The sequence below is a fragment of the Lissotriton vulgaris genome, chromosome 6 (genome assembly GCF_964263255.1).
Source record: "Lissotriton vulgaris chromosome 6, aLisVul1.2, whole genome shotgun sequence".
NCBI lineage: Eukaryota > Metazoa > Chordata > Amphibia > Caudata > Salamandridae > Lissotriton > Lissotriton vulgaris.
This window is the reverse complement of record NC_141694.1, coordinates 1858365944-1858389099: the sequence shown is the minus strand read 5'-3', so window position 1 is coordinate 1858389099 and position 23156 is coordinate 1858365944. Positions and strand designations below refer to the sequence as shown.

Here is a 23156-nt window from a genome sequence, read left to right as displayed (position 1 = left end):
GCCTCGGCAGCCCGGAGAAGTCCGCATTGGCTTCCCATTCTGTCCAGGATTTCCTTTAAGATTCTTTGCCTTGCCCATGGGGCCCTCCACGGTACGGGTGTTGAGGGTCTCATGTCACTTATTCACCTCTACTCCCCTAGTCGACCCCGTCATTCCTCCAACAAAAATCTCCTTGAGGTTCCCAGGTTTGTAAGAGCCAAATGGGGAGGCAGAGCATTTTCCTCGGTTGTACCCAGGTTATGGAACTCTCTTCCCCCCGAACTCCTAGGGCAACCTTCGATTGCTCTCTTCCACAAAGCACTGAAAACCTGGCTTTTCTCTGAAGTGTATTTGTAAAGTACTTCATCGGTGACTACATATTACTTGACCTGCTTAGGCACCTTGATGCCCTTGGGCTAAGTTGCGCGATAGAAGAGTCCTTTCATTTGTTCATTCATTCATTCATTCATTCATTCATCAGCATAAGTTTTCATCTTGCTTTTGTGAACAGAGTTAATAACACAAACTTCATCAGTATCTATTACTCGACTTGTGGTCCATTGCAGTAACTTTGTCCCAATGGCTCTCACAAACAGCAAGGTGGCAGGGCTTTCACCTGTTGTCAAAAGAGGAGTAGAGTAGACCTACATGCAAGATGGTCTGGACATAAGGCTGTTTTAAGATTGATTCCTCCCAGCCCAGTGCACTGAACCACTTTCTTCAGGGTGCCTATAAATCGTTCAATGACGCCATTTGCCTGTGGCCAGAGAGGTGTGCTTTTCTGGGGCTTAATGTTCAAGTGGCTGAGAAAGTCCTTAAACTCACTGCTGTTGAAGGGTGGACCTTTGTCAGATTTTTTAATTTTTTTAATTTTATTTGCATTTTATTATGTAACAACATTACAATCACGTCGACCGTTATCAGATTTAAGGTAGGGAGGAACACCCCAAGCTGAGAAAGTATAATCCAGCCTCTCGATAACTTTGTCATGAGTGATCAACAACAGATCTTCCACTAAGGTAAAATGTGAATACTCATCAAAGACTACAATGAGATGATGCCATTGTTAAGGGTCCAAAAAAAGTAAACTGCAACTCACTCCCATGCTTGTTTGGGCAGGTCAGACATATTTAGCAGATGCTGTATTGTCTTGGGAGAGAAGCTATTACACATGCAACATGCTTTCAGTTCCTTTGCTACTCGCTGATCAAGGTGAGGGAACCACACTCCATCTCTGAGAGCTCTCTTGGTGACTACAATGCCACAGTATCCTTCGTGTGCCAATTCAATAAATTGTTGTCTCAAATGCTCTGGTATGACAATTCACAAACCTCTTAGTATAACACCTTATTGAATCGTGGAAAGCTCTTCCCACACATTTAATTTTTTTAAATATTTTACATCATCTGTGGGAGGTTGAGAATGTTTTCTCCATGACTGTGTTGCAATGAAATCCTTGAGGTTGAGCATTTCTCTGTCCATGTTTGCAGCAGCAATGATCTACTTGAGGGATATAGCTGCAGGAGTACTAGACTTTACTATAAAGTTAATGTATTCTTCAGCCACTTTAGACGTTGCACTGTGGTGCTATAATGGCACTCGTGAACAGCAATCATCGGGGTTTTGATCCTTCCCTGGCTGATGCACAATGGTGTAGTCATACTCCTGCAAATGCAAGCCCCACTTCTCGATGCTAGGGGGCATCTTGGCTTTCGGATTCATGAAAATGGTGAGTAACGCCTAGTGGTCAGTGGCAAGGTTTCAGTCTGAGACAGTGCTGGATTAGGTCAAAATGTGTCTTTGTGCACTTGGGTGTCTATTGTGTTGAGCAAGGACTGCACCCAAACCCACCAGGCTTGCATCTACTATGTAAATTTGGTTTAAAATAAGTCATGTCAGTTGCATACTGTATTTTCTTGAAATTCTAATCACATTCAGAAGACCAATGGAACAGATAATTTTCTTTGTCAGCTCTATCAATGGGGCACTCACTGTAGCACATTCACAAATGTATCTGGAGCAATAGCTGGCCATGCCTAAGACGGATCACAGCATGGTCACATCTTGAGTGAATGATAACGCTAGTGACTTTTCAGGGTCAAAAATGTTTCCCTTCAGAGAAGATATTCCCAAAGAATTTAAGTTTGGTTTTGTGAAACCCACACTTCCAGGCAATTAAAGTGAGATCTACATCAGCGAGTAAATTGCATACTTGAGTTAGAGCTTTGTCATGCTGCTTTCTGTGGCCCAAACACCAACATGTCATCACTATAGTTAAAAGCACGGGTGACAGGTAGAATTATTTGGTAATTTACAGCCTGAAAGATTTCTGCAGCTGATGACACACTAGAGCTAAGTCTTTTGTATCTTAACAGACCAAAATGAGTTGAAAAAGTAGTAACGTACATACATTATTCTTCCAGCCTAAGTTGATGATATCCTTTGTTCAAATCAAGAAAGGAGAAGAGCTTGGCTCTAATTCAGCTGTGCACTCATATCTGCAACTTGTGGACCTGGATGTCTTTCTCTCGAAATTGCTTTATTGGCCTGATGCATATTAATACAAATGCGCATTGCACCACCAAAGTCCTTTTTGGGCACTATCACTATGGGTGAAACACAAGGCGCAAGACCAGTAGAGCACTCAATGATGTCATGCTTTACCAGCGTCTCTAGTTCTTTTGCAACTGCCTTCTTTAAATAAAAAGCAATCCGACCATGTCGCAGAGAAACAGAACTAATTTCCTCATTAATGTGAAGTTGTCATTGCCCTGAGTTTCCAGAGTCCATGAAACAAAGACAGGAATTGACCTATGATTTCAGTGTGTATTGAGATTGTAGTTGATGTATATCAGACCCATTTCAGCAGCAATGCTTAAACTGAGGAGACAAGCACTCAAGGAAGTACCTGGTAGAATATGAATTGGTACGTACACTGTCATTTTCTTATGAATTATGGTCACCATGAATGACCCTTAACTTTTCAATGGCATGGAAGCATCCCAAGTGTAGACCTAGGTTTATGAAAAGTGCTATACATGGTACTGGAGACAGTTCAGTATACGGTTCAACCGGCATGATGTTGATCGATACACCACTGTCTATAATAAATGTTGTCGGGAAGCCATTCACCATTAACATGATATATGGACAACGCCCAAATAAGTTAAGTTCATGTGGCGATTTTTCATTGGCCTTTGTTCTTCTTTGTAAGCAGCCAAATCTATATGTGCATGATGTTTTGCAGTCGATATAGCTATAGCACACCCATCTTCTTCACTGACGGTCGATACTGATGTGGAAGACCCTTGGGAGAATCACTTTGATGATGATCAACTTCATTTAGTCTCAACTGATGTTGCCGTTTTGCCTTGACGGCGTGGCTAGAGTGATTCTGGCACTTTCTGATATGCATTTCTCTTCACTGTGTGACACACCTACTTTCTCTTTTGCTTTGCAGATTGTTATAAAATGGTTTTCCTTCCCACAGCCTTTACATATCTGTCCAATGGCAGGACATTTACCTTCATGTGGAAATGAGAATCTACTTCAGAAACACAATTTCGTTTTCTTCTGAGACATTGCCTTTTGGACCTTGGCCTTGTTTTTCTGCTTACTTTTCATGATTAAGGCTGATTCGTTCTTGGCTGTTCCAGCCTTCATTTCAGCGGCCTGCCGATCCGCACATTCTCAGCTCTTGCATCCATAAATAGCTTTTCTAGACTGAGTGTCTCCCTCAGCATACATCGCCCGAACGAATTGGAGAGCCAACCTTCAATGACTCGAAGACGCATGGTTTCTTCATCCTTGCATTCACTGAACTTGAAGTGCTTGATGAATGCATCACGTCTTTTGACAAATTCCTCCATAGTTTCACCAGCTTACTGTCTTTCCTGGTTGTAAATGTACGTTTCGTAGTCGACATTCGGCATTTGATTTAATCTGGATTCTAAAGTTTCTTTGATTTGACAGGAACATACTTCATCAGCTTGTGGTATTTTCTTACTCACTTCTTTCAACCCTTCACCTGCAAGGTTCTTCAAGTATTTGATGCTCTTTTGTCATCTACTTCTTCTAGAGCATCTATAAAGTCGTCGAATGTCTCGATGTATGCAGTCCATCTGGGATTACTGACATAATATCGACCACAAAAATATCCCCATACACAAATATCGACACACAAATATCGGCATCCACAATATCGACATCCACAATATCGACATCCTATCTTCAAAATGTAAAATACAAAAATATGAAAAAATATATAGATGTAAAAAATATCGTTTTTTATATATATAAAAAATAATGTTTAATAAATTACATAATAAAATTAACTTTGTAAAATAATATTTAGATGTAATATACATTTAAACAAATATAATAAATAAATTTATTTAAAGAAATGAAATGTACTTATATAAAATGTTATATATAAATGTATATTTACTTTAAAACAATTAAAAAACTAATAACTTTAATTTATTTCAAAATGTCATAAATAAATAGAAATTAACAAATAAATATATATAAATATACATATACCTATAACACAAAATCTAATTAAAAAACATTATATTAAACATTGAAATATTAATATAATTAAAAAATTATAGACTTACATTTTGCATCCATTGGGTGCAACAGTAAAATAAGAGTTGGATAGCTTAGGGGTAAAAATTACTATTCCCATTCCAGTGAGTGCAACAGTAGGAAAAGTGTTGGATAGCGAAGTTGAAAACATTATTATTCTCACTCCATTGAATGCAACAGTAGGGAAAGTGTTGGATAGCGCATCAGTAAAAATTACTATTCCCACTCCAGTGAGTGCAACAGTAAGGAAAGTGTTGCATCGCGGAGGGATAAAAATTACTATTCCCACTTCAGTGAGTGCAACAGTAGGGAAAGTGTTGGATAGCTTGGGTGTACAAAATTACTAGTCCCACTCCAGTCAGTGCAACAGTAGGGAAAGTGTTTGATAGCGGAGGTGAAAAATGTACTATTCCCACTCCAGTGAGCGCAACAGTAGGGAAAGTGTTGGATAGTGTAGGGGTAAAAATTACTATTCCCACTCCAGTGAGTGCAACAGTAGGGAAAGTGTTGGATAACGGAGGTGAAACAATAACTATTTGCACTCCAGTGAATGCAACAATAGGGAAAGTGTTGGATAGAGCATCAGTAAAAATTGCAATTCCCAATCCAGTGAGTGCAACGGTAGGGAAAGTGTTGCATAGCGGAGGGGTAGAAATTACTATTTCCAATCCAGTGAGTGCAACAGTAGGGAAATTATTGGATAGCGGAGAAGAAAAAATTACTATTCCCACTCCACTGAGTGCAACAGTAGGGAAAGTTTTGGATAGCGAAGAAGTAAAAATTACCACTCCCACTCCAGGGAGTGCAACAGTAGGGAAAGTGTTGGATAGCCGAGGTGAAAAACTTGCTATTCTCACTCCAGTGAGTGCAACAGTAGGGAAAGTGTTGGATAGTGTACGGGTAAAAAGTACTATTCCCACTCCAGTGAGTGCAAAAGTAGGGAAAGTGTTGGATAGCGGAGGTGAAAAAATGACTATTGGCACTCTAGTGAATGCAACAGTAGGGAAAGTGTTAGCTAGAGCATCAGTAAAAATTAAGATTCCCAATCCAGTGAGTGCAACAGTAGGGAAAGTTAGAGAACATTATTTTATTAAAATTTTAAAAAGTTACAAATAGCTATATTTACTATAAATGAATTAATATCAAAATCATTAATTGTTACAAAAAATAAACAGTCTTACTTTCCTACACTATAACACCACACATTTCACAACACACATCTAAATTTCTAAAAAGAATTTGTACCCTCATATTTAACATAATTAGTTATCAAATAAACAAATATTATTAATTAAAAATCAAAAGAAAACATATAAAAATGTAATTACTGAGCAAACATTACCCCTTATAAAACCAGAATCCACACACAAAATAAAAATAAACAATAACCATAAAAATATATCAACCAAAGAATGAATAATAATGAGCAAATATTGATGAATTAGTAAAACATACAAAACTTTCCACCCTCTACCCCAATAAACACCACAAAACACTCATAAAAGTCATTACACAATTTCCATCTATAATTTTACATTTTTTTTTTTTAAATAAAGAACTTATTAATTATTTGAAAATAATATACTGCACACCCTTTACCACAATAAACCCCACAACTCACATCTCAAATTAATTAAACAATTGCCATAGTTAATTTTTAATAAATTAATTACCATTAATTATACATTAATTTTAAATAAATTACTTCACACTCTATTTCCCTATAAACCCCACCACCCATTCCTAGAAAATTACACAATGAACATAATTAATTAGAAATTATTTAATTAATTAACAATAATTAACAAACAATTGATAAATAATTATTAATAAATTAATTACCACAATTAACACTATAAATAAAAAATAAATACATATTAATATATAAAAATTATTACTACATTTATTAAAATGAAATAACTTTCCAACCTATTCTCCTGTAAACCCACATCCCGCTCCTATAAAAAACCACAATTAACATAATTATCAATTAATTTATTAATATAAATTAACATCCAATTAATAATTAATTAATAAAAAATGAATCCCCACAATTAACACTATACAATATCAATTAAATAAATACTAATAAATAAAAAATATGAATTACTTTATTATAACTCAATTACTTCCCACCCTATTCCCCTATAAACACACAACCCGCTACAGAACTAAAAAACGCAAAATGTAATTACCATAAAATGAATCAGTACTAAAAATGTAACATATATTAAAGAACAAATCAATACTTATACTAAAAAATTACATCACATACTATTAAAATATATACTAAAATACATAACACTAATATAAACATTGATATTTTAAACAAGGATATTTTAACAAATGATATAACTAACTTCTATATTTTGAAAATTATATTTCTTACCTTAATGTCGATATTCTGTACCACAACATTCTTGCTCTCAATGTATGACATCATTTCAAACTCGATATTTTTGTATATCGATATTGGAAATTAGATTTTCTGTCTGTGCACCATCTATCTGGCACCAATATTTTGCTTTTTGGCGGTAGAGAATTGTGGCGTTAGCTTCAAGAATGGGGCAACACCATAACCAGTGTTGGAACTTACTGACGTTGAGTGCCCATGCCACTCCAACGACGCTCATGCTCACTCATACCGGCATCTTTTATTTTTCTTATATTAGTCAACAATTATACAGATAGTACATAGGTAGAGATATAGCGGTAAACTCTTCACAGGTATATGTTATATATGGTGTTTATGACATTAATAGATATTGTATAGGTCTTCTTGGACTAGTCAGATATGATAGCATTTCAGCATAACTGATACAGGTTTTCTAGCCTAAATTTACATTGTCATGAATAAGATAACAATAATTAATGTAGAACTGTAGAGCATGGTATTGGTACGGCATGCACACATAGTCACCGGAGGGTCTGAGCGCTGTCTCCAGTCATCAGGCAGAGTTGACTCTTTGGGGCCGATTAGGATGGCGGGCTGACTTTATTCGTAGGCTTACCTTACGATATTGATATTGATATTGATATTGATATTGAAATGTATTTGTAGAGCGCTCGTTCGCCCGGAGGCTTCATGGCGCTATAGACAGGGACACAACGCATCAAACAGAGGAAGCATAGAGGAGCTCAACAGAACGCTTGGGAAAAGAGCCATGTTTTGAGGGAGTGTCTGAAGCTGAGAATGTTTCCACACGTTTTAAGGTGAAGAGGGAGGGAGTTCCAGAAGGCGGCCGCAAGATGGTCACAGCAGCAACCTCCAAGACGCTTCCTTTTGTAAGTAGGGACAGTCAGAAGATGTTTATGCATAGAGCGAAGATTCCTGGAAGGGTCATATTTTTTGAACAAGTCGTATCCGGAGTTTTTTTTCTACAAATGAGCAAATACGATGCATATTACAGGAAAATTTCTGACCGAATTGTTCGCTCCGATTCATGCTCTATTTCATGATCGGACAGGCTCAGGAAACATGGAAATTAAGTCATACGGAGGCTTTTCCCAACCAGTTTCCAGACACGCAAGTACGATGCGTCTTTACTATGCGTCGTACAGGGCTCCGCTTCCAGCACGTCACAGCATTCGGACGAGGCATATTGAAGCTCCGATTCGCGCCAGAACATGATCAACGGGGACGAGACGGAGCTGCCATGTATCCAATCGCGCATATGTTACCTAAACTTTATGCCTACCGTTACCGACGCGCACAACGCAGAAGGTAAGTTAGACACCTACCACACACCAAAATGACACGAAAGGAAACCCCACCATAGGGGGCGGATGCCTATCACTCCCAGCAGAGTCCACCCCATAGGGGGGTGGATGCCTATCCCAGCATTGTCCACCCCATGGGTAGGTGGATGCCTATCACTCCCAGCAGAGTCCACCCCATAGGGGGATGGATGACTATCGATCCCAGCATGATGCCTATCACTACTAGCATATCCTAACCATAGGGGGGTGGATGCCTATCATTACTAGCATAGCCTAACTATAAGGGGCTGTATGCCCATCACCACCAGAACCCCCTACTCATCGGTGTCACAATGCTCATCACTACCAGTACCCCCACCCATAGGAGGCTGGATGCCCATCACTATTACCATCCCCACTCATAGGGGGCGGGATGCCTAGCACGACCAGGATTCACACACATAGGATGAGTAAGCAAATCCCCCTACCATCTTTGCAAGGTTTGATGACTGTGTGTGTAAAATTACCACAACACAGATCCTGACAGTGAACATACATACAATCTCTGTACCAATGTGGTCATGGGGTCTACACCCCCCATCACTACAGTGAACAAAAGATGTTAGTGGGGTTCAAAAATCCAGCATCTCAGGACCAATGTGGTAATGGGGTCTAAACCCCCCATCACTACAGTGACGAAAAGGTGTTAGTGGGGTTCAAAAATCCAGCATCTCTGAACCAATGTGGTAATGGGGTCTAAACCCCCATCACTATAGTGACCAAAAAGTGTTAGAGGGGTTCAAAAATCCAGCATCTCAGGACCAATGTCCCCATCACTACTGTGCACAAAAGGTGATAGTGGGGTTCCAAAATACAGCATCTAAGGACCAATGTGGTAATGTGTCCTAAACCCCCCATCACTACAGTGAATATAAGGTGAGTGTGGACATGAAAATAGCAGCATCTCCAAACCAGCATGCATGATTCCTGGTCCCAACACCCCAAGCAATGTTGTGGCAATGTAGTGGTTGTGTCACATACAAACATAGATTTGGGGAGGCAAAGATTGCTGTGTATCACAAGAACACCCTCTGCCATATGCAGACAAGCAATGGCCATGATCCCTGATAATTATTCCAGTGTACAATTAGACAATGCGACAAGGGAGCACCATGATGCATACACACAAATCTATACAAACAGACACACAAACTAAGGAATCCTGTGGAGACTGTAGATGTCAGGTGGCCAAGTCCAATGTCATGGCAGCAATGGAACACACCAAACATGATGAATGTGCAGACTGATGAGCCAGTAGATGCAGGGACACTAGGGAAAAACCTCCAAACAACATACAACATGTGTGTGTCTCGGTGTCCCCAGGCTACTACACAACACATGACAGTGGGCAGAAGCCCAATGACACAGATGTGTACACAGTGCCATACAAAAGTAACTCATGAACTGGGCATCCCTTGGTGGGCAAGCAGGCATCGTCAGGTGAGTGGGATCCCAACTCATTCATGTTTCACAAGCTGGGTGGCACAGCAAACAACACAGCAAGAGACAGCTGAGGTTCCGTGAGAATCGGAACGACGTTTTGGACTTGTTCGAATATGGACGAGTTTGGTATCTACGAACCGCAAATGACGAGTTTAGTGGGTGTACGTGTTTTCGCTACACTACCTTGCACCGTTCGTCTTATTCGTGGGTTTCTTCATTTGAACCCACGGGTTCCATTTTAGATACGGCATCCATTTTGTTTCTTGCCCTCACGTAGTCAGCGAACGGACAGTGTTCGCTTTGTGACCCTGGGATTCCCAAGCTCTTGGGGAAGACACATGTTCCTTTGAGGGTGACTTTATGACTAGGGGAATGACACTGCAAAGGCAGATGGCTTCGCTCGAGGCTCATCTAGCCGTGCCGGTCTATTGTTTCAGCCTTGCATGCGCTAGGCTTGAGTCCTTTGATCCTACGATCATGCTTCCGACATTGCCCCCATATTCCTTTTTGATCTGTTGTCTGTCTTCCTTGCACCTGTTTCTGTCTTTTCTCTTAGTTCGTTTACAACTAGAGTGGAATGTGCCTAATGATGAGATAATGTGCTTTCACAGTTGGGAACCCGCAATGCTACTGTAATTATGTTCCGGGCTTCTGAAAACATGAATGCGACCCTTTTGAAGTTTACTGTGAGAACTGAGTTGTAACCTCTTGTTCGTATGTTGTGCAATGGTAAAAATGTGTATATAAGGAGTGATCCACTTAGTGGAATTCGAAGCAGTCTCTCAGAAACTACACTACGTGTACTTCTTGCGATTTCTGTATCCCTGCAGTAAATAAATGCTGATCTTTGACGCCGAAGGAAGTGTCCCGTGTCTCTGTCATTTGTGCGCCAGAACAGGTAAACCCACGAAGGTTTCAGGTGTTGTTCCCCGGCACCGCTGGGTCTTAAAATTGCCCAGTCCTTCAGTTGGCGCCCGACACGTGGGGCGACATCAGCGGTACCGGTCCGAAGCCTCACGATCGTGAGGAACTTCGTGTGAAATCTCCGAGGGAAGGTGCACCCCGCTTCATCGATCCTGTTGTCGAAATAAGTGGCCCGAAGACTTTTCCCGCGAAGATTCCCGCCTCCTGACGGCTGCGACGGACTGATGCCCTGACTGTTGACCTGGTTCGGTGCCTGGCGTAGACCTTTGTACAGCGAGACGATAGACGGGCCTTCCTGGTGACGCCATTGTTCTTGCAGTTAAGTATTTGTGGGTCGCTCTCAGTCCTTAGTTGTTGGTTCCTTCTTGGGACATTTGCTTTGTTGTTGAAATTGGCTGTTTGCATGGTTCCATTGCATTTGTGGTTCTTAGTTGTTGGTTCTTAGTTGTTGGGTTTTATTTGACGATTGCAATTGCCAAAAACCGAGGGTCTTGCATTTTTGCGAGGACATCGTAATTCGATAAACCCTTGAAGTTTGTAAGACGGTTAGTGTGCACGATGCCTGGCCGTAGTCCTTTGTTTGGTTTCTTTACATGCCGCGGTTCGGATTCCCGACTGGAGGACTCGTGTTCGATACCTCCAGTTGGAACTCCACTTTATGAACTTTATAGTCGACACGGAGTGGGTCCTATCGTATACAATAGTTGTTGGATCCGCTACACGAAGAAAGATGGTGTCCTTAGCTGGCCACCTAATGGTAGTTTCGAAACTGATATTTTAGATAATCTTGAAGCAAAATTGTTTAAAAAGAAAGCTAGGCCGGCTATGTTTGATTCCTTTCGGTTGTGGCGTAAAGAGGCCAAGCAGAAAGAAATTAAGCAGATAAAGAAAAATAAGAGGTATGGTATCATTACGATGATGCAAGGTGCAGAACAATATCAGCGAGATAAAGACGAGAAGGAAAAGGAAGTTTTCACTAGATTGCATCGTATGGCGGTGGATAAATGTTATCCGGTTCTACCGTCAAGTTCTGATAAAAAGGGAGAAGAAGCGGTAGAGGACCCTTTGTTGTCCTATCTACTGAAATCACCACCTCCATATGCACAGGATACTATAGTTCCTGTGGTTCCTCCTGTTCCTCAACCTGTTGTTCCGGCAGCTGCTGGTCAGCCTGCCGTTGGTCCTGTTCTTCCGAATCCCCTTGTTCCCCAAGCCGTTCCAGCTCCCTTATCTGCCCTTCTTCCTACTGCTCCATTACCTATACCTGCTCAGCCTATTGCTCCCGCTACTCCTGTTATCTTGGCTACTCCTACTGCTCCTATGTTTAGTTCTCATGTTGTTGCTCCTGTACTTTCCTCCTTTTCTCCTTCTGTTTGTAGTCGTATACCTAATGTTGTTGCTAATCTCTATTCTCCACTTTCCGGACCAATACTTGGGTCCGATGCCTCTGATGTCTCTCAGAGACGTAGTCAAATTCCTAGTGGTAGGGAGAGTGAGACGTTAGTAACTATGGCACGCAAATGGATTAGACATCCTGCTAAGTACGCTCCGCGTGTAGTTTACGAGACGTTCTCTCAGTTTAATGAGCCCACACAGAGATTTGTGTTCGAGGAAATGTGCAAATCTTTGCAGGAGGAGTGGGACGATGATGAATTAGATAATGTACCGTCAGAAATGACTGAACTTCGGAATCAGTTTTCGAGCGGTATGATTATAGGTGGTAATGTACGACGCGCATTGGAGCGTCTATTGGCTTTTCGATCTATAGTACAACCTCGAGCATTGTTTAAAGATGACACTGAGGAGTGGATGGCACACCCTGGTCAGTATCCTATGCGAGAAGTTCCCCCAGTATGGATGCCAGGTGATGCTAACGTAGCCCCTCCCATTTTGCCACACTTCCAGAGAGTTCGGATACATCTCCCATGGAAACGATCAGAGGTTTTGCAGGTGAAGCAATGTTTACCTGATCCACGAAAGAATCCCGCAGGTTATTATAAGGAGTTATCCCAACTTGTGGATGCTACTATTATGAACCTTGCCGATATTGATATGTTGTTTGGTAACGTGGTGCCACAACCAATTTGGGCCAAAATTCGACAAGAAAATCACGCAGCCGAGCTAGGCGGTGATTGGGCTGCTCTTGTGGCGGCCGACGGACGACAAGTTGGTGGGGCTAAGCCTGAACAGTTGATTACGGCTCTGCCCCAAAGAATCATTACCCTTATGAAAACGCTTATGCCAGCAATGAGAGTTAACTGGGATAAATTGTCTGCGTGCAAGCAAAAGAAAGACGAGAGTGTCTCTGATTTCTTTACTAGATTTGAGGAAGCGTTTATCGATCACAGTGGTCAGGATATGAGTTCTGAGGGAGGTCAGCGACTGTTTGTTGATAAATTTGTGTCGAATCTGTTGCTTGAACTAAGTAACAAATTGAAAAATTCTGAAAGTTCGTGGGCTGTTTCTACCACTGCTCAAATATTGGCCACAGCTCAATATTATGAAAATAGAGAAAAAGAGGAAAGTGATTGTGCTGATAAGAAGACGAAAGAGCTAAAAACTAAGGTATTATTGCAGCAAGCGTATCCTCCACGCTCGAATCAAACTGATTCTCAACCGCAATCTCGACCACAAGCGCAGTCCGCTAGGATGCAGTCGCGTTCTGATTCCTCTGCATCTAGACCTATGCTTGGGTATAATCAGTGTGCATATTGTAGGGTAGAGGGCCATTTGAAGTTTAATTGTCCCGTTTTACGTGATCGAAATAATGGTGCTCCGGTTCGAGGAGGTCGTGGAGGTTCTCAGCAGACATCTCAAGGTAGAGGTCGTGGTACCTTTCGAAATCAGAATGAGCGTTCCGCTCCTTCATCGGACACGAACAATTGTTTTGATCAGCGAAATACGAGGTCTGATAGATCTGCACAGTATCACATGGATGACTATTATGTTGAGCATGAGATTGGTGCAGACGACAGTTACTAGGACAGCCATAGACAAAGAGAGGGAGTAGTATCAGTTCCGGTTGATCAGAGAGGGCCTTACGTCGCAGTTGCCACATCGGGCGTAGTTGAGCCTTTTCTGTTGGACTCTGGTGCAGCAAAAAGTTCCATCATGCATTCAAAACTCCCTGGCGCACCTTTGTCTGGCTTAACAAATGTTTCCGTTGGATTCTCTGGCGCCCCGGTTAGCAACCCAGTCTCTAGTCCTTTGTCCCTTACGATCGGACCTTGTGAGTTAGAGGCTCCTTTGATTTTGACTACAGGTTGTGGTGAGAATCTCTTGGGCCTGGATTTGCTGAAGCGGTTATATGCGACTTTGTACTGCTCTCCTGCGGGAGTGGAGCTTACATTAGGTAAGAGAGTGATCTCTCCTATGTACTTGTCAACTGATAAGTTCCCGCCGGAATTGAGTTCCCTTCCTGAGTCTTTATGGGCAACAGGTCCCAATGATGTGGGCCTATTGGACATACCACCTTATGTAGTGCAATTGAAATCACATGTGCGATTACCACGTATTCCCCAATACCGTATTTCTCTGGATGGCGAGCGAGCACTTTTAGCGATCATCTATGATCTGATCGAGAAAAATGTTATCGAAGAAACTAGGGGAAATGTGTGTAATAGTCCTGTGTTACCCATTTTAAAACGAACTGATCCATCCAAACCCCCTGTGTATCGTTTTGTCATTGATTTGAGAGAGGTAAATAAAATTGTAATTCCACAATTTCCTGTGGTGCCTGACATTACGGCTTTACTGACTCTGATTCCAGCCTCTGCTTGTTGGTTCTCGGTAATCGATTTGAAGAATGCCTTCTTTAGCATTTCGATTGCTGAGGAAAGCAGGGACCTATTCGGCTTCTCATTAGGTGGTCGCAGCTTCAGGTTTAAACGCGCTCCTCAGGGCTACTTTGAGAGCCCATCAATATACAGTCAAGCCCTTAAGAGTCAACTTGATTCGTTTGTGTTACCGACGGGTGCGGCCTTGATTCAATATGTTGATGATCTGTTAGTGGCTGCTGACACTGAGCAGATTTGCAAAACTGCTACAGTATCGCTGTTACAGCATTTATGTGACTTACATCACAAGGTGTCCCCTTCTAAGCTACAATATTGTTGTCAAGAAGTAACCTATTTAGGTCACTTATTGTCAAAGGAGGGAAGAAGGTTGACCCCAGAAAGAATTGCAGCGATTGCTCGAATGACTGTGCCAACAACTCAGAGAGATGTACGTGCCTTTTTAGGTATTACGTCATACTGCAGGCAATGGATTCCAAACTTTTCATTGTTAGCGAAGCCATTGTTAGCTCTTACGTGCAAGGATGTTCCGACTCCTTTGCCATGAACTGAAGATTGTCAGAAAAGTTTTTCTGAATTGCGTGATGCGTTGTGTTCGGCTCCTGTGTTAGGTACTCCTGATTACAGTAAGCCGTTTACACTATACGTTCACGAGAGAGAAGGTTGCGCGTTAAGTGTTTTGACGCAACAATTTGGCGACAAACAGCGTCCATGTGCATATTTTTCTTCGACCTTGGACCCAGTAGCTACAGCATTGCCGAGTTGTTTAAGAGCGACAGCGGCAGCTGCGGTGTCCATTCGACAGTCCGCAGGTCTGGTCATGGATAATATGCTTAAGGTAATGGTTCCACATGCAGTTGACACTCTCTTGAATCGTACAAAGACTCAACATCTGACGAGCGCAAGGTTGTCCGGTTATGAGTTGACACTTTTGGCAAGTCATATACAGATCAAGCGCTGTAATGTGCTAAACCCCGCGACATTGTTGCCGACTAATATGGAATCAGATGATGTACCACCACATGATTGTTATTTAAGAACTGAAGAAGAAACGAAAGGTCGTGTTGACCTGAAAAACACTCCATTGGTAGATCCCGATGGTACTTTGTATGTTGATGGTTCATGCTTTAAGTTGCCGAATGGTGATGTGACGACTGTGTATGCTGTAGTAAAATTGAGTACGGTTGTGGAAACTGCGAGATTGAGTCAGAGTTCTGCTCAAGCAGCGGAGTTGATTGCGTTGACGAGAGCGTGTGTTTTGTCTAAGGGAAAGCGAGTGAATGTGTTTACTGATAGCCAGTATGCTTTTGGTGTAGCGCATAGTTTTGGTCGACTGTGGAGAGAAAGAGGATTTATGACATCGCATGGTACGAAGATCCAACACGGACAGCTCGTGAACGATCTTTTAGATGCACTTACATTGCCTAAGCAGGTGGCAATCATTAAATGCAGCGCGCATCGAAAGATTACAGATGATGTTGGTCGTGGTAACGCGTTTGCGGATGAGATTGCTAAAGATACTGCCAAGAATCTGGCAAGTCGAATGTATGTCACGAGTTCAGTAAGGTGGCCGACGGAGACGGGTATGTGTGAGGACACTGTTGAGAGCGTGAAAGCGATCCAGAATGAGGCCACCGAAGCTGAAAAGACTAAGTGGGAAGAAAGCACGGGAAAGTTAGATGCACATGGATGTTGGGTTGATTTGTCGGAATGTCAGAGGTGGATGTTACCGGATGCATATGTACTAGCCGTTGTGACTATGGCTCACGGCTTGTCGCATATTAGCGCAAAAGGTATATGTAAGTTGTTGTCTCCTGTATGGAAGAATGATGGTATTGCTAAGTGTGCTGAGAGAGTGGTTAAGAATTGTATGGTATGTTTGATGTATAATCCTGGCAAGGGCACCCCCACCCCACCTGGTCATTTTGCTCCTCCTACATGTCCCTTTGAAGTGATCCAATTGGACTTCATCCATATGGAGAGATGCAATAACCTGAAATATGTTTTAGTTGTGGTTTGCGCGTTCTCCAGATGGATTGAGGCCTACCCTCTTAAGGATAATACTGCCCTGTCCACAGCGAAAGTCCTGCTGAAGGAATACTTTCCTCGGTATGGAATGCCACGGATCGTATGGTCAGATAACGGAAGTGAGTTTGTGGGAAGTGTGATGAAGAGTGTGTGTAAGGGCCTTGGAATTCATCAAAAATTCCATAGCGCCAATCATCCTCAGTCAGCAGGCTTAGTGGAAGGGTACAATGGTACTCTGAAACTGAAACTTGCTAAAATTCAGGCCACGACTGGTTTGTCTTGGCCTGATGCGCTGCCTCTAGCTCTCTTATCGACCAGGGCGACTGTACACTCTCGAGTAGGGCTTAGCCCATATGAGATTGTGTTCGGCCGTCCAGCGAACATTTGGGGAGTCCCGAGGCCTAAGGCGTTTGAAAGCCTTGAATATCCAATGTTAATTGATTATCTTCATGATCTGACTGCTAAACTGAGGTTAATTCATCAACAGGTCTTTGAAGCTCTACCAGCACAAACAGAGGGTCCTGGACATCGGCTCCAACCGGGTGACTGGGTCGTCACCCGCAACTTCGGAAGAAAGCGTAACTTGGAGCCGAGATTTGTGGGTCCCTTCCAAGTTCTGCTGGCCACAAGGACTGCAGTTCGGTTGGAAGGCAGAAAGAATTGGGTGCATGCCACCCACACCAAGAAAGTTCCAATCCCTTTGCCGGCAGATTCTTGGGTGAGGACTGGGATTGCCGCAACGGAAACTGAGACCCCAACACGATTTGTGCCGTTTAGTGATGCTCAACCGGTAGGAGACACTTCATTGCAGCCAGATACATTTGTTGAACCATCAGAATTGGAGAATTCAAGGCCTGAACTGTTATCAGAACGATCGAACACTGTTTTACCATCTGAACAATTATTTGAAGAACAGACTCGACCTGGGAGAAGTCGATATTTTCTTCGTTCTCATAACAAAGACTAATAAAAACCTTTTTTGTTTTTTTTGAATTTGCATTACCCCTTATAGTTGCTACGAACATTATGAACAATTGCATCCTCTACTAGTTCTTGAGTTCTTCTCCACGTGTATTTCTCTTTTTCCACAGGTAGGAGATTTGCATTAAAAATTGAATGTTAGATTAAAGAAAACCTTTCATCCAGGTTGACCGTAGGGCCGTGCGGGTACTTCCTTCTGTTTAGCAGGTTTCTGACACTAGGTCGATTACTTTTGTCGATTCCTGGGAACTCCTGGGAATTGATAATCGCTACTCAGAACGAAGTGCGTCAAGAACGTCACGGACAGTTTTTAGAGGATGGAGTTCTCTAAGCTGTCGGAAGTATAGAGGATGTCGGCGTTAAGAACTAAGCTTCATAAGGTTATTCAAACCAAATGTTTCCTGTTTCAGTTATTCTTGCTATTTCTGACTGTTTCTTTGTTGCTAGTGGGTGGAGTCTATTTTGGAATACAGTCGTTATTGCCTTCCGCTTCACCTATTTCTCCTTCTCCTGTACTGAATTCTATTCCCACTATTTCTCCACATTCCTTTCATCTTCTGCCCCAACATGAACAGGTTAGACGTGCGGAATTTATGAACAACTCCTTTGTTCAGCTCCTACATCAGCATCAGTTGGTGATGAATACTACTAATTGTTGGGTGTGTGGGTTAATGCCACATACCATGGTTAAGGGTATTCCGTATTTGGTTCTTCCTTACAGTTCCCAGGGGTCAGCTCGAGCATTCCAAACTATGTTTCGTAGTGCACTAGATTCTTACCCCCATCGAGAGCCACGCTCTGCAGACATTGGTCCTGGCCCGTACCACAAGCCTTTGGCAATAGCGATCGCTGATCTAGACAGAGATATTTTTGATGCATCGCTTATTCCGGAGGTAGAGGTGCGAGCATACAAGGATCTGAGTGAGGCTGAGTATAGTATGTCTGTGGGTGATAGACAGCTTAAGAGCTTGTCTCCGATCTGCATTGTACCCCACCTTGGTAATTTCTGCTTGCAAGGACTTGGTCATAATCCGCGAGCTCAGCTTGGGAAGAGTGCTTGCACTGAAACGTATGTTTTACCAATGCTCTCTTCCCCTGTTTTCCTGACTGCCAAGGGTACATACTTTGTATGTTATGATCGCGCTTATACGTGGTTGCCTCGTGATTTCTCGGGCACCTGTTATATTGCGAATCTTTTGCCACCAACTTTCTCAGTTGCCTCAGACTATCACAAGACTAGAGTTGTGAGAGGCGTTATTAGCAAAGAGGAAACTGCCGGTCAAGAAGCAGGAGACTTCTTTAAGGGTTTCCTGCCGTTTTGGGGACCTATGATTAATAGTAGGAACCTGAGACAGTTGACTCGTGTGGTAGAATTGACTGCTAATATAACTGCAAGTGCTCTTGGTAATCTGACAGCAGAGCTTCAGGCAGATAGACTTATGACGTTGCAGAACCGTATGGTTTTAGACGTTGTACTCGCAGATAGAGGTGGTGTGTGCAAGGTGATCCATTCGAGCTGCTGTATTTTCATTCCTGATAACGCTCCAACTGTATATCAAGCCATCTCGAAGTTGCATAAGATCTCCGAGTCCATACACGTGGACGTAGGTGATTGGACGCTACTAGGATGGTTTTGGGGCCTAATGTCGACGTGGGGTTGGAAGATTCTGATGATCATCGGGGTTGTTGTGACATTCCTGTTCACGTGTTGTCTTTGTGTACAGTGTGGTCCTGCCTTATGTGGCCTTTGTGCTACAACGTGTATAAGACAGCCATCTGTTACCAAAGAAGCATTGATGGATAGAATAATGTTCCAGCAACATCTGAACGATCTGATGAATATCGATATTGATTTCGACTAGTGCTTGCCTACATGAGGGCAAAAGGAGCATCTGAGGTTCCGTGAGAATCGGAACGACGTTTTGGACTTGTTCGAATATGGACGAGTTTGGTATCTACGAACCGCAAATGACGAGTTTAGTGGGTGTACGTGTTTTCGCTACACTACCTTGCACCGTTCGTCTTATTCGTGGGTTTCTTCATTTGAACCCACGGGTTCCATTTTAGATACGGCATCCATTTTGTTTCTTGCCCTCACGTAGTCAGCGAACGGACAGTGTTCGCTTTGTGACCCTGGGATTCCCAAGCTCTTGGGGAAGACACATGTTCCTTTGAGGGTGACTTTATGACTAGGGGAATGACACTGCAAAGGCAGATGGCTTCGCTCGAGGCTCATCTAGCCGTGCCGGTCTATTGTTTCAGCCTTGCATGCGCTAGGCTTGAGTCCTTTGATCCTACGATCATGCTTCCGACATTGCCCCCATATTCCTTTTTGATCTGTTGTCTGTCTTCCTTGCACCTGTTTCTGTCTTTTCCCTTAGTTCGTTTACAACTAGAGTGGAATGTGCCTAATGATGAGATAATGTGCTTTCACAGTTGGGAACCGGCAATGCTACTGTAATTATGTTCCGGGCTTCTGAAAACATGAATGCGACCCTTTTGAAGTTTACTGTGAGAACTGAGTTGTAACCTCTTGTTCGTATGTTGTGCAATGGTAAAAATGTGTATATAAGGAGTGATCCACTTAGTGGAATTCGAAGCAGTCTCTCAGAACCTACACTACGTGTACTTCTTGCGATTTCTGTATCCCTGCAGTAAATAAATGCTGATCTTTGACGCCGAAGGAAGTGTCCCGTGTCTCTGTCATTTGTGCGCCAGAACAGGTAAACCCACAAAGGTTTCAGGTGTTGTTCCCCGGCACCGCTGGGTCTTAAAATTGCCCAGTCCTTCACAGCCCAACACAGCACTACCGTCAGGGACCCTACGTTGGGGTGACAGTAGCTTGAACAATCTCACTGTGATGACAAAGGTAGATGTTGCCCATAGCGAGGAGTACAGTCACCTGTGCGCACTGGGGCAACATGTCCTGACCAACAACTGCAATCTACACTAACAAATCACTGGCCAGGGCCTGTCATCAATGAACAAAAAGTAGGTAGGGGCCTAGCCATGAAACAACTCACATTTGGCCACCCTCAACACAGCACACCTTGATCTGCAACAATGAGCATCAGCTAAGCACACATGGACTGGCGACATTGCTCATGCACCCATGACAATCCCAGGGGTGGTGGGGGGATCTACGGTTCCCAAAAATATTCACACATGGCCAGTCAACAACCCTTGTGAATGTCCGCCACACTGCACAGTATGCAGTACCTGGGCATGAGATGAAATCAACCAGAATAATTGTGATCACTGACACAATCCCACAATTATAATAATAATAATTATTATTATTACATTAGTTTTGTAACACGGGCAGCTACCCAAAAAGGGTTTCCCGGCGCCTAGCACAAAAATTGCTAGAAAAAGAGCAGTCAAGAACCATTTGCTACTAAAAGAGCCAAGGTTTAATATTTCTTCGAAAACTGAGATAGGACGGGTCATTCTTCAAGGACACCGGAACAGAATTCCAGATTTTGGGGCCAAGACAAGAAAAGGAACGGCCTCCCATTCTTGCAAGTTTAAATCTTGGAATCACGAAGTGTCCGTGGGCTGTAGAGCGCAGGGGACGAGAAGGAATATAAGGATGGATGAGCTCTTGCAGATACGCTGGTGCCACACCTTGTTTGATTTTCAAGATGTAACACAGGGTTTTAAATTTAATTCTTTGATCAATTCGAAGCCAGTGAAGGTCACGTAAATACGGCGAGATGGAAGCCTGTCTAGGAACTTGACAAAGAAGGCGTACTGCAGAGTTCTGAACTACCTGTAGCTTTCTCAATACCGTTTGGCAGCTACCGAGATAGAGAACATTGCCGTAATCGAGGCGAGAGGTGATGAGTGCCTGGACTACCATGCATTGGGTTGAGGCAGGAAGCATCCAAATGATCTTACGAAGCCACCTCAAGATCGTGAAACAGATGTCAGCAACACTCATCACCTGTTGTCTCATAGAGAGACTATCATCAATAATGATGCCCAGATTACGGACATGGTTGACAGGTAGGGGAAAGGAACCCATTTCCTGAGGCCAGTGGTGAGGGCCGAATAAAAAAAAAGGGAGGTCTCCTTATTAATCCAGTACGGGACAAGGAGAATAGGAGTAAAGAACTTAACAAGTCCCAATATTCAACTCTTGAAAAACCTCTTGTATATTGCCCTCATAACTCAAAGTGCCAACTGCATAGAAAAGTATACAATATTAAACATACAGTGAAAACAAGAGATTATAAAAAATTAATAAAGCATTGTTTGTTTGTTAAAAAGTTGAACATTTTATTACAGATCAATAAAATAGATGTTGGGTAACATCGGTAAAGTGCCATACAATAAAATTTAAATGTTTTAAAAAAAGTGCCAATACACATATATAACAATAAAAATAAAAAAACACAAAATTCAGAGTTGTCAAAGTTATAAAAACCACAAAATTCAGAGTTGTCAAAGTTGTCGACGCAGCGTTTCGGTGTATTGCGATATCACCTTCATCAGGACAAACAATTCTGTGAAAGTTAATTATCCCTCTCGTTTTAATTGGAGGTTGTCTGTTCGTTGTAGATCAAGGGGAAGACGCTCTGGTCTAACAAATCAAATGTAAAATTCCTTTCTGTAAATTTCAGGAACTCAGTAGTGAGGATAAGGCCGGAGGGGGGCCACCGTTTTTTTTTTTTTTAAATATGTCACCTTTCATCAGGGTTATGAGGCCCACCTAGCAGCGTGACTGGATTCTTTTAACTTCTGCCAGTGCTGGGTTTTTGCGTTTGCAGTGTCTCTTTCAATTTGACCTGGTTATCTTGAATCGGCCTCCCTACACCCCTCTCGGCTCCTCGCAGTCTTGATCCAATCGCTCAGTGGTGAGGGCCCCATAGATCCTTGTGCTTGCCCAGGATAAGGACCTCAGTCTTATCCTCATTTAACTTCAAAAAGTTAAGGCGCATCCACTCTGTGGAGAAGTGTGGCTCACTGGTTAGAGGAGGCAGACCTGGAAGCAGAGGTCAGCCCGGGACCAGGGTTCAATTCCCGGCTTGACAGGATCTTGAGTCCTAAAATGTCCATGGACTCGACAATTCTCGCTCCGGTGCCTACTCGATTCACGGGTTCACACTCTGCGACTCTGGGCAATAGCTTGCTTAATCTCCACAACGGCCCCTCGCGGCAGGATGCCTGGCTTTCACCTTGCGGATACCCTGCCGGGGTTATCTCACAGGGGAATACCAGGACGGGTTCCCTAAGCAAGCGCTTAGAAAACGCTTGGTGATTTGCGCTATATAAATTCCTGTACATTTACATTTACATTACTCTGTCACTTGCCGTAGGCCGCACTGAATGGCAGAGGTCATAGCGTCTTTAGTGGTGGAAAGTGAAAAGACAATCTGCGTATCATCCGCATACGAATATAGGGAAAGACCAGCCTCTTCCACAATCTCTGCCAGAGGTCTGACATAGATGTTGAAGAGCAGGAGGCTTAAAATAGATCCCTGTGGGACTCCATATGCTGATACACAGATCTTAGATGATGCCTTAGCAGAAAAGACTTGAAAAGTTCGACCATCAAGGAATGAAGCAAACCAGGATAGGGCAGTGCCGTCCAGCCCAAGAGACCTAAGGGCAAGATGTTATGCGACACAGTGTTGAATGATGAACAATGATGAA

At 42.7% G+C, this 23156-nt stretch overlaps 1 protein-coding gene across 1 annotated transcript in view; it reads right to left on the bottom strand.

Moving 5' to 3' along the window:
- Window positions 1-22843, bottom strand: part of LOC147709667 (extracellular calcium-sensing receptor-like) — a 65204-nt gene extending 42361 nt beyond the window's left edge. Inside the window, exon 1 of the mRNA XM_086926067.1 lies at window positions 22803-22843. Within this exon, the coding sequence (XP_086782193.1) occupies window positions 22803-22843 (41 nt within the window). The remainder of the gene's footprint in view (window positions 1-22802) is intronic.
- Between the last annotated feature and the right edge of the window lie 313 nt (window positions 22844-23156).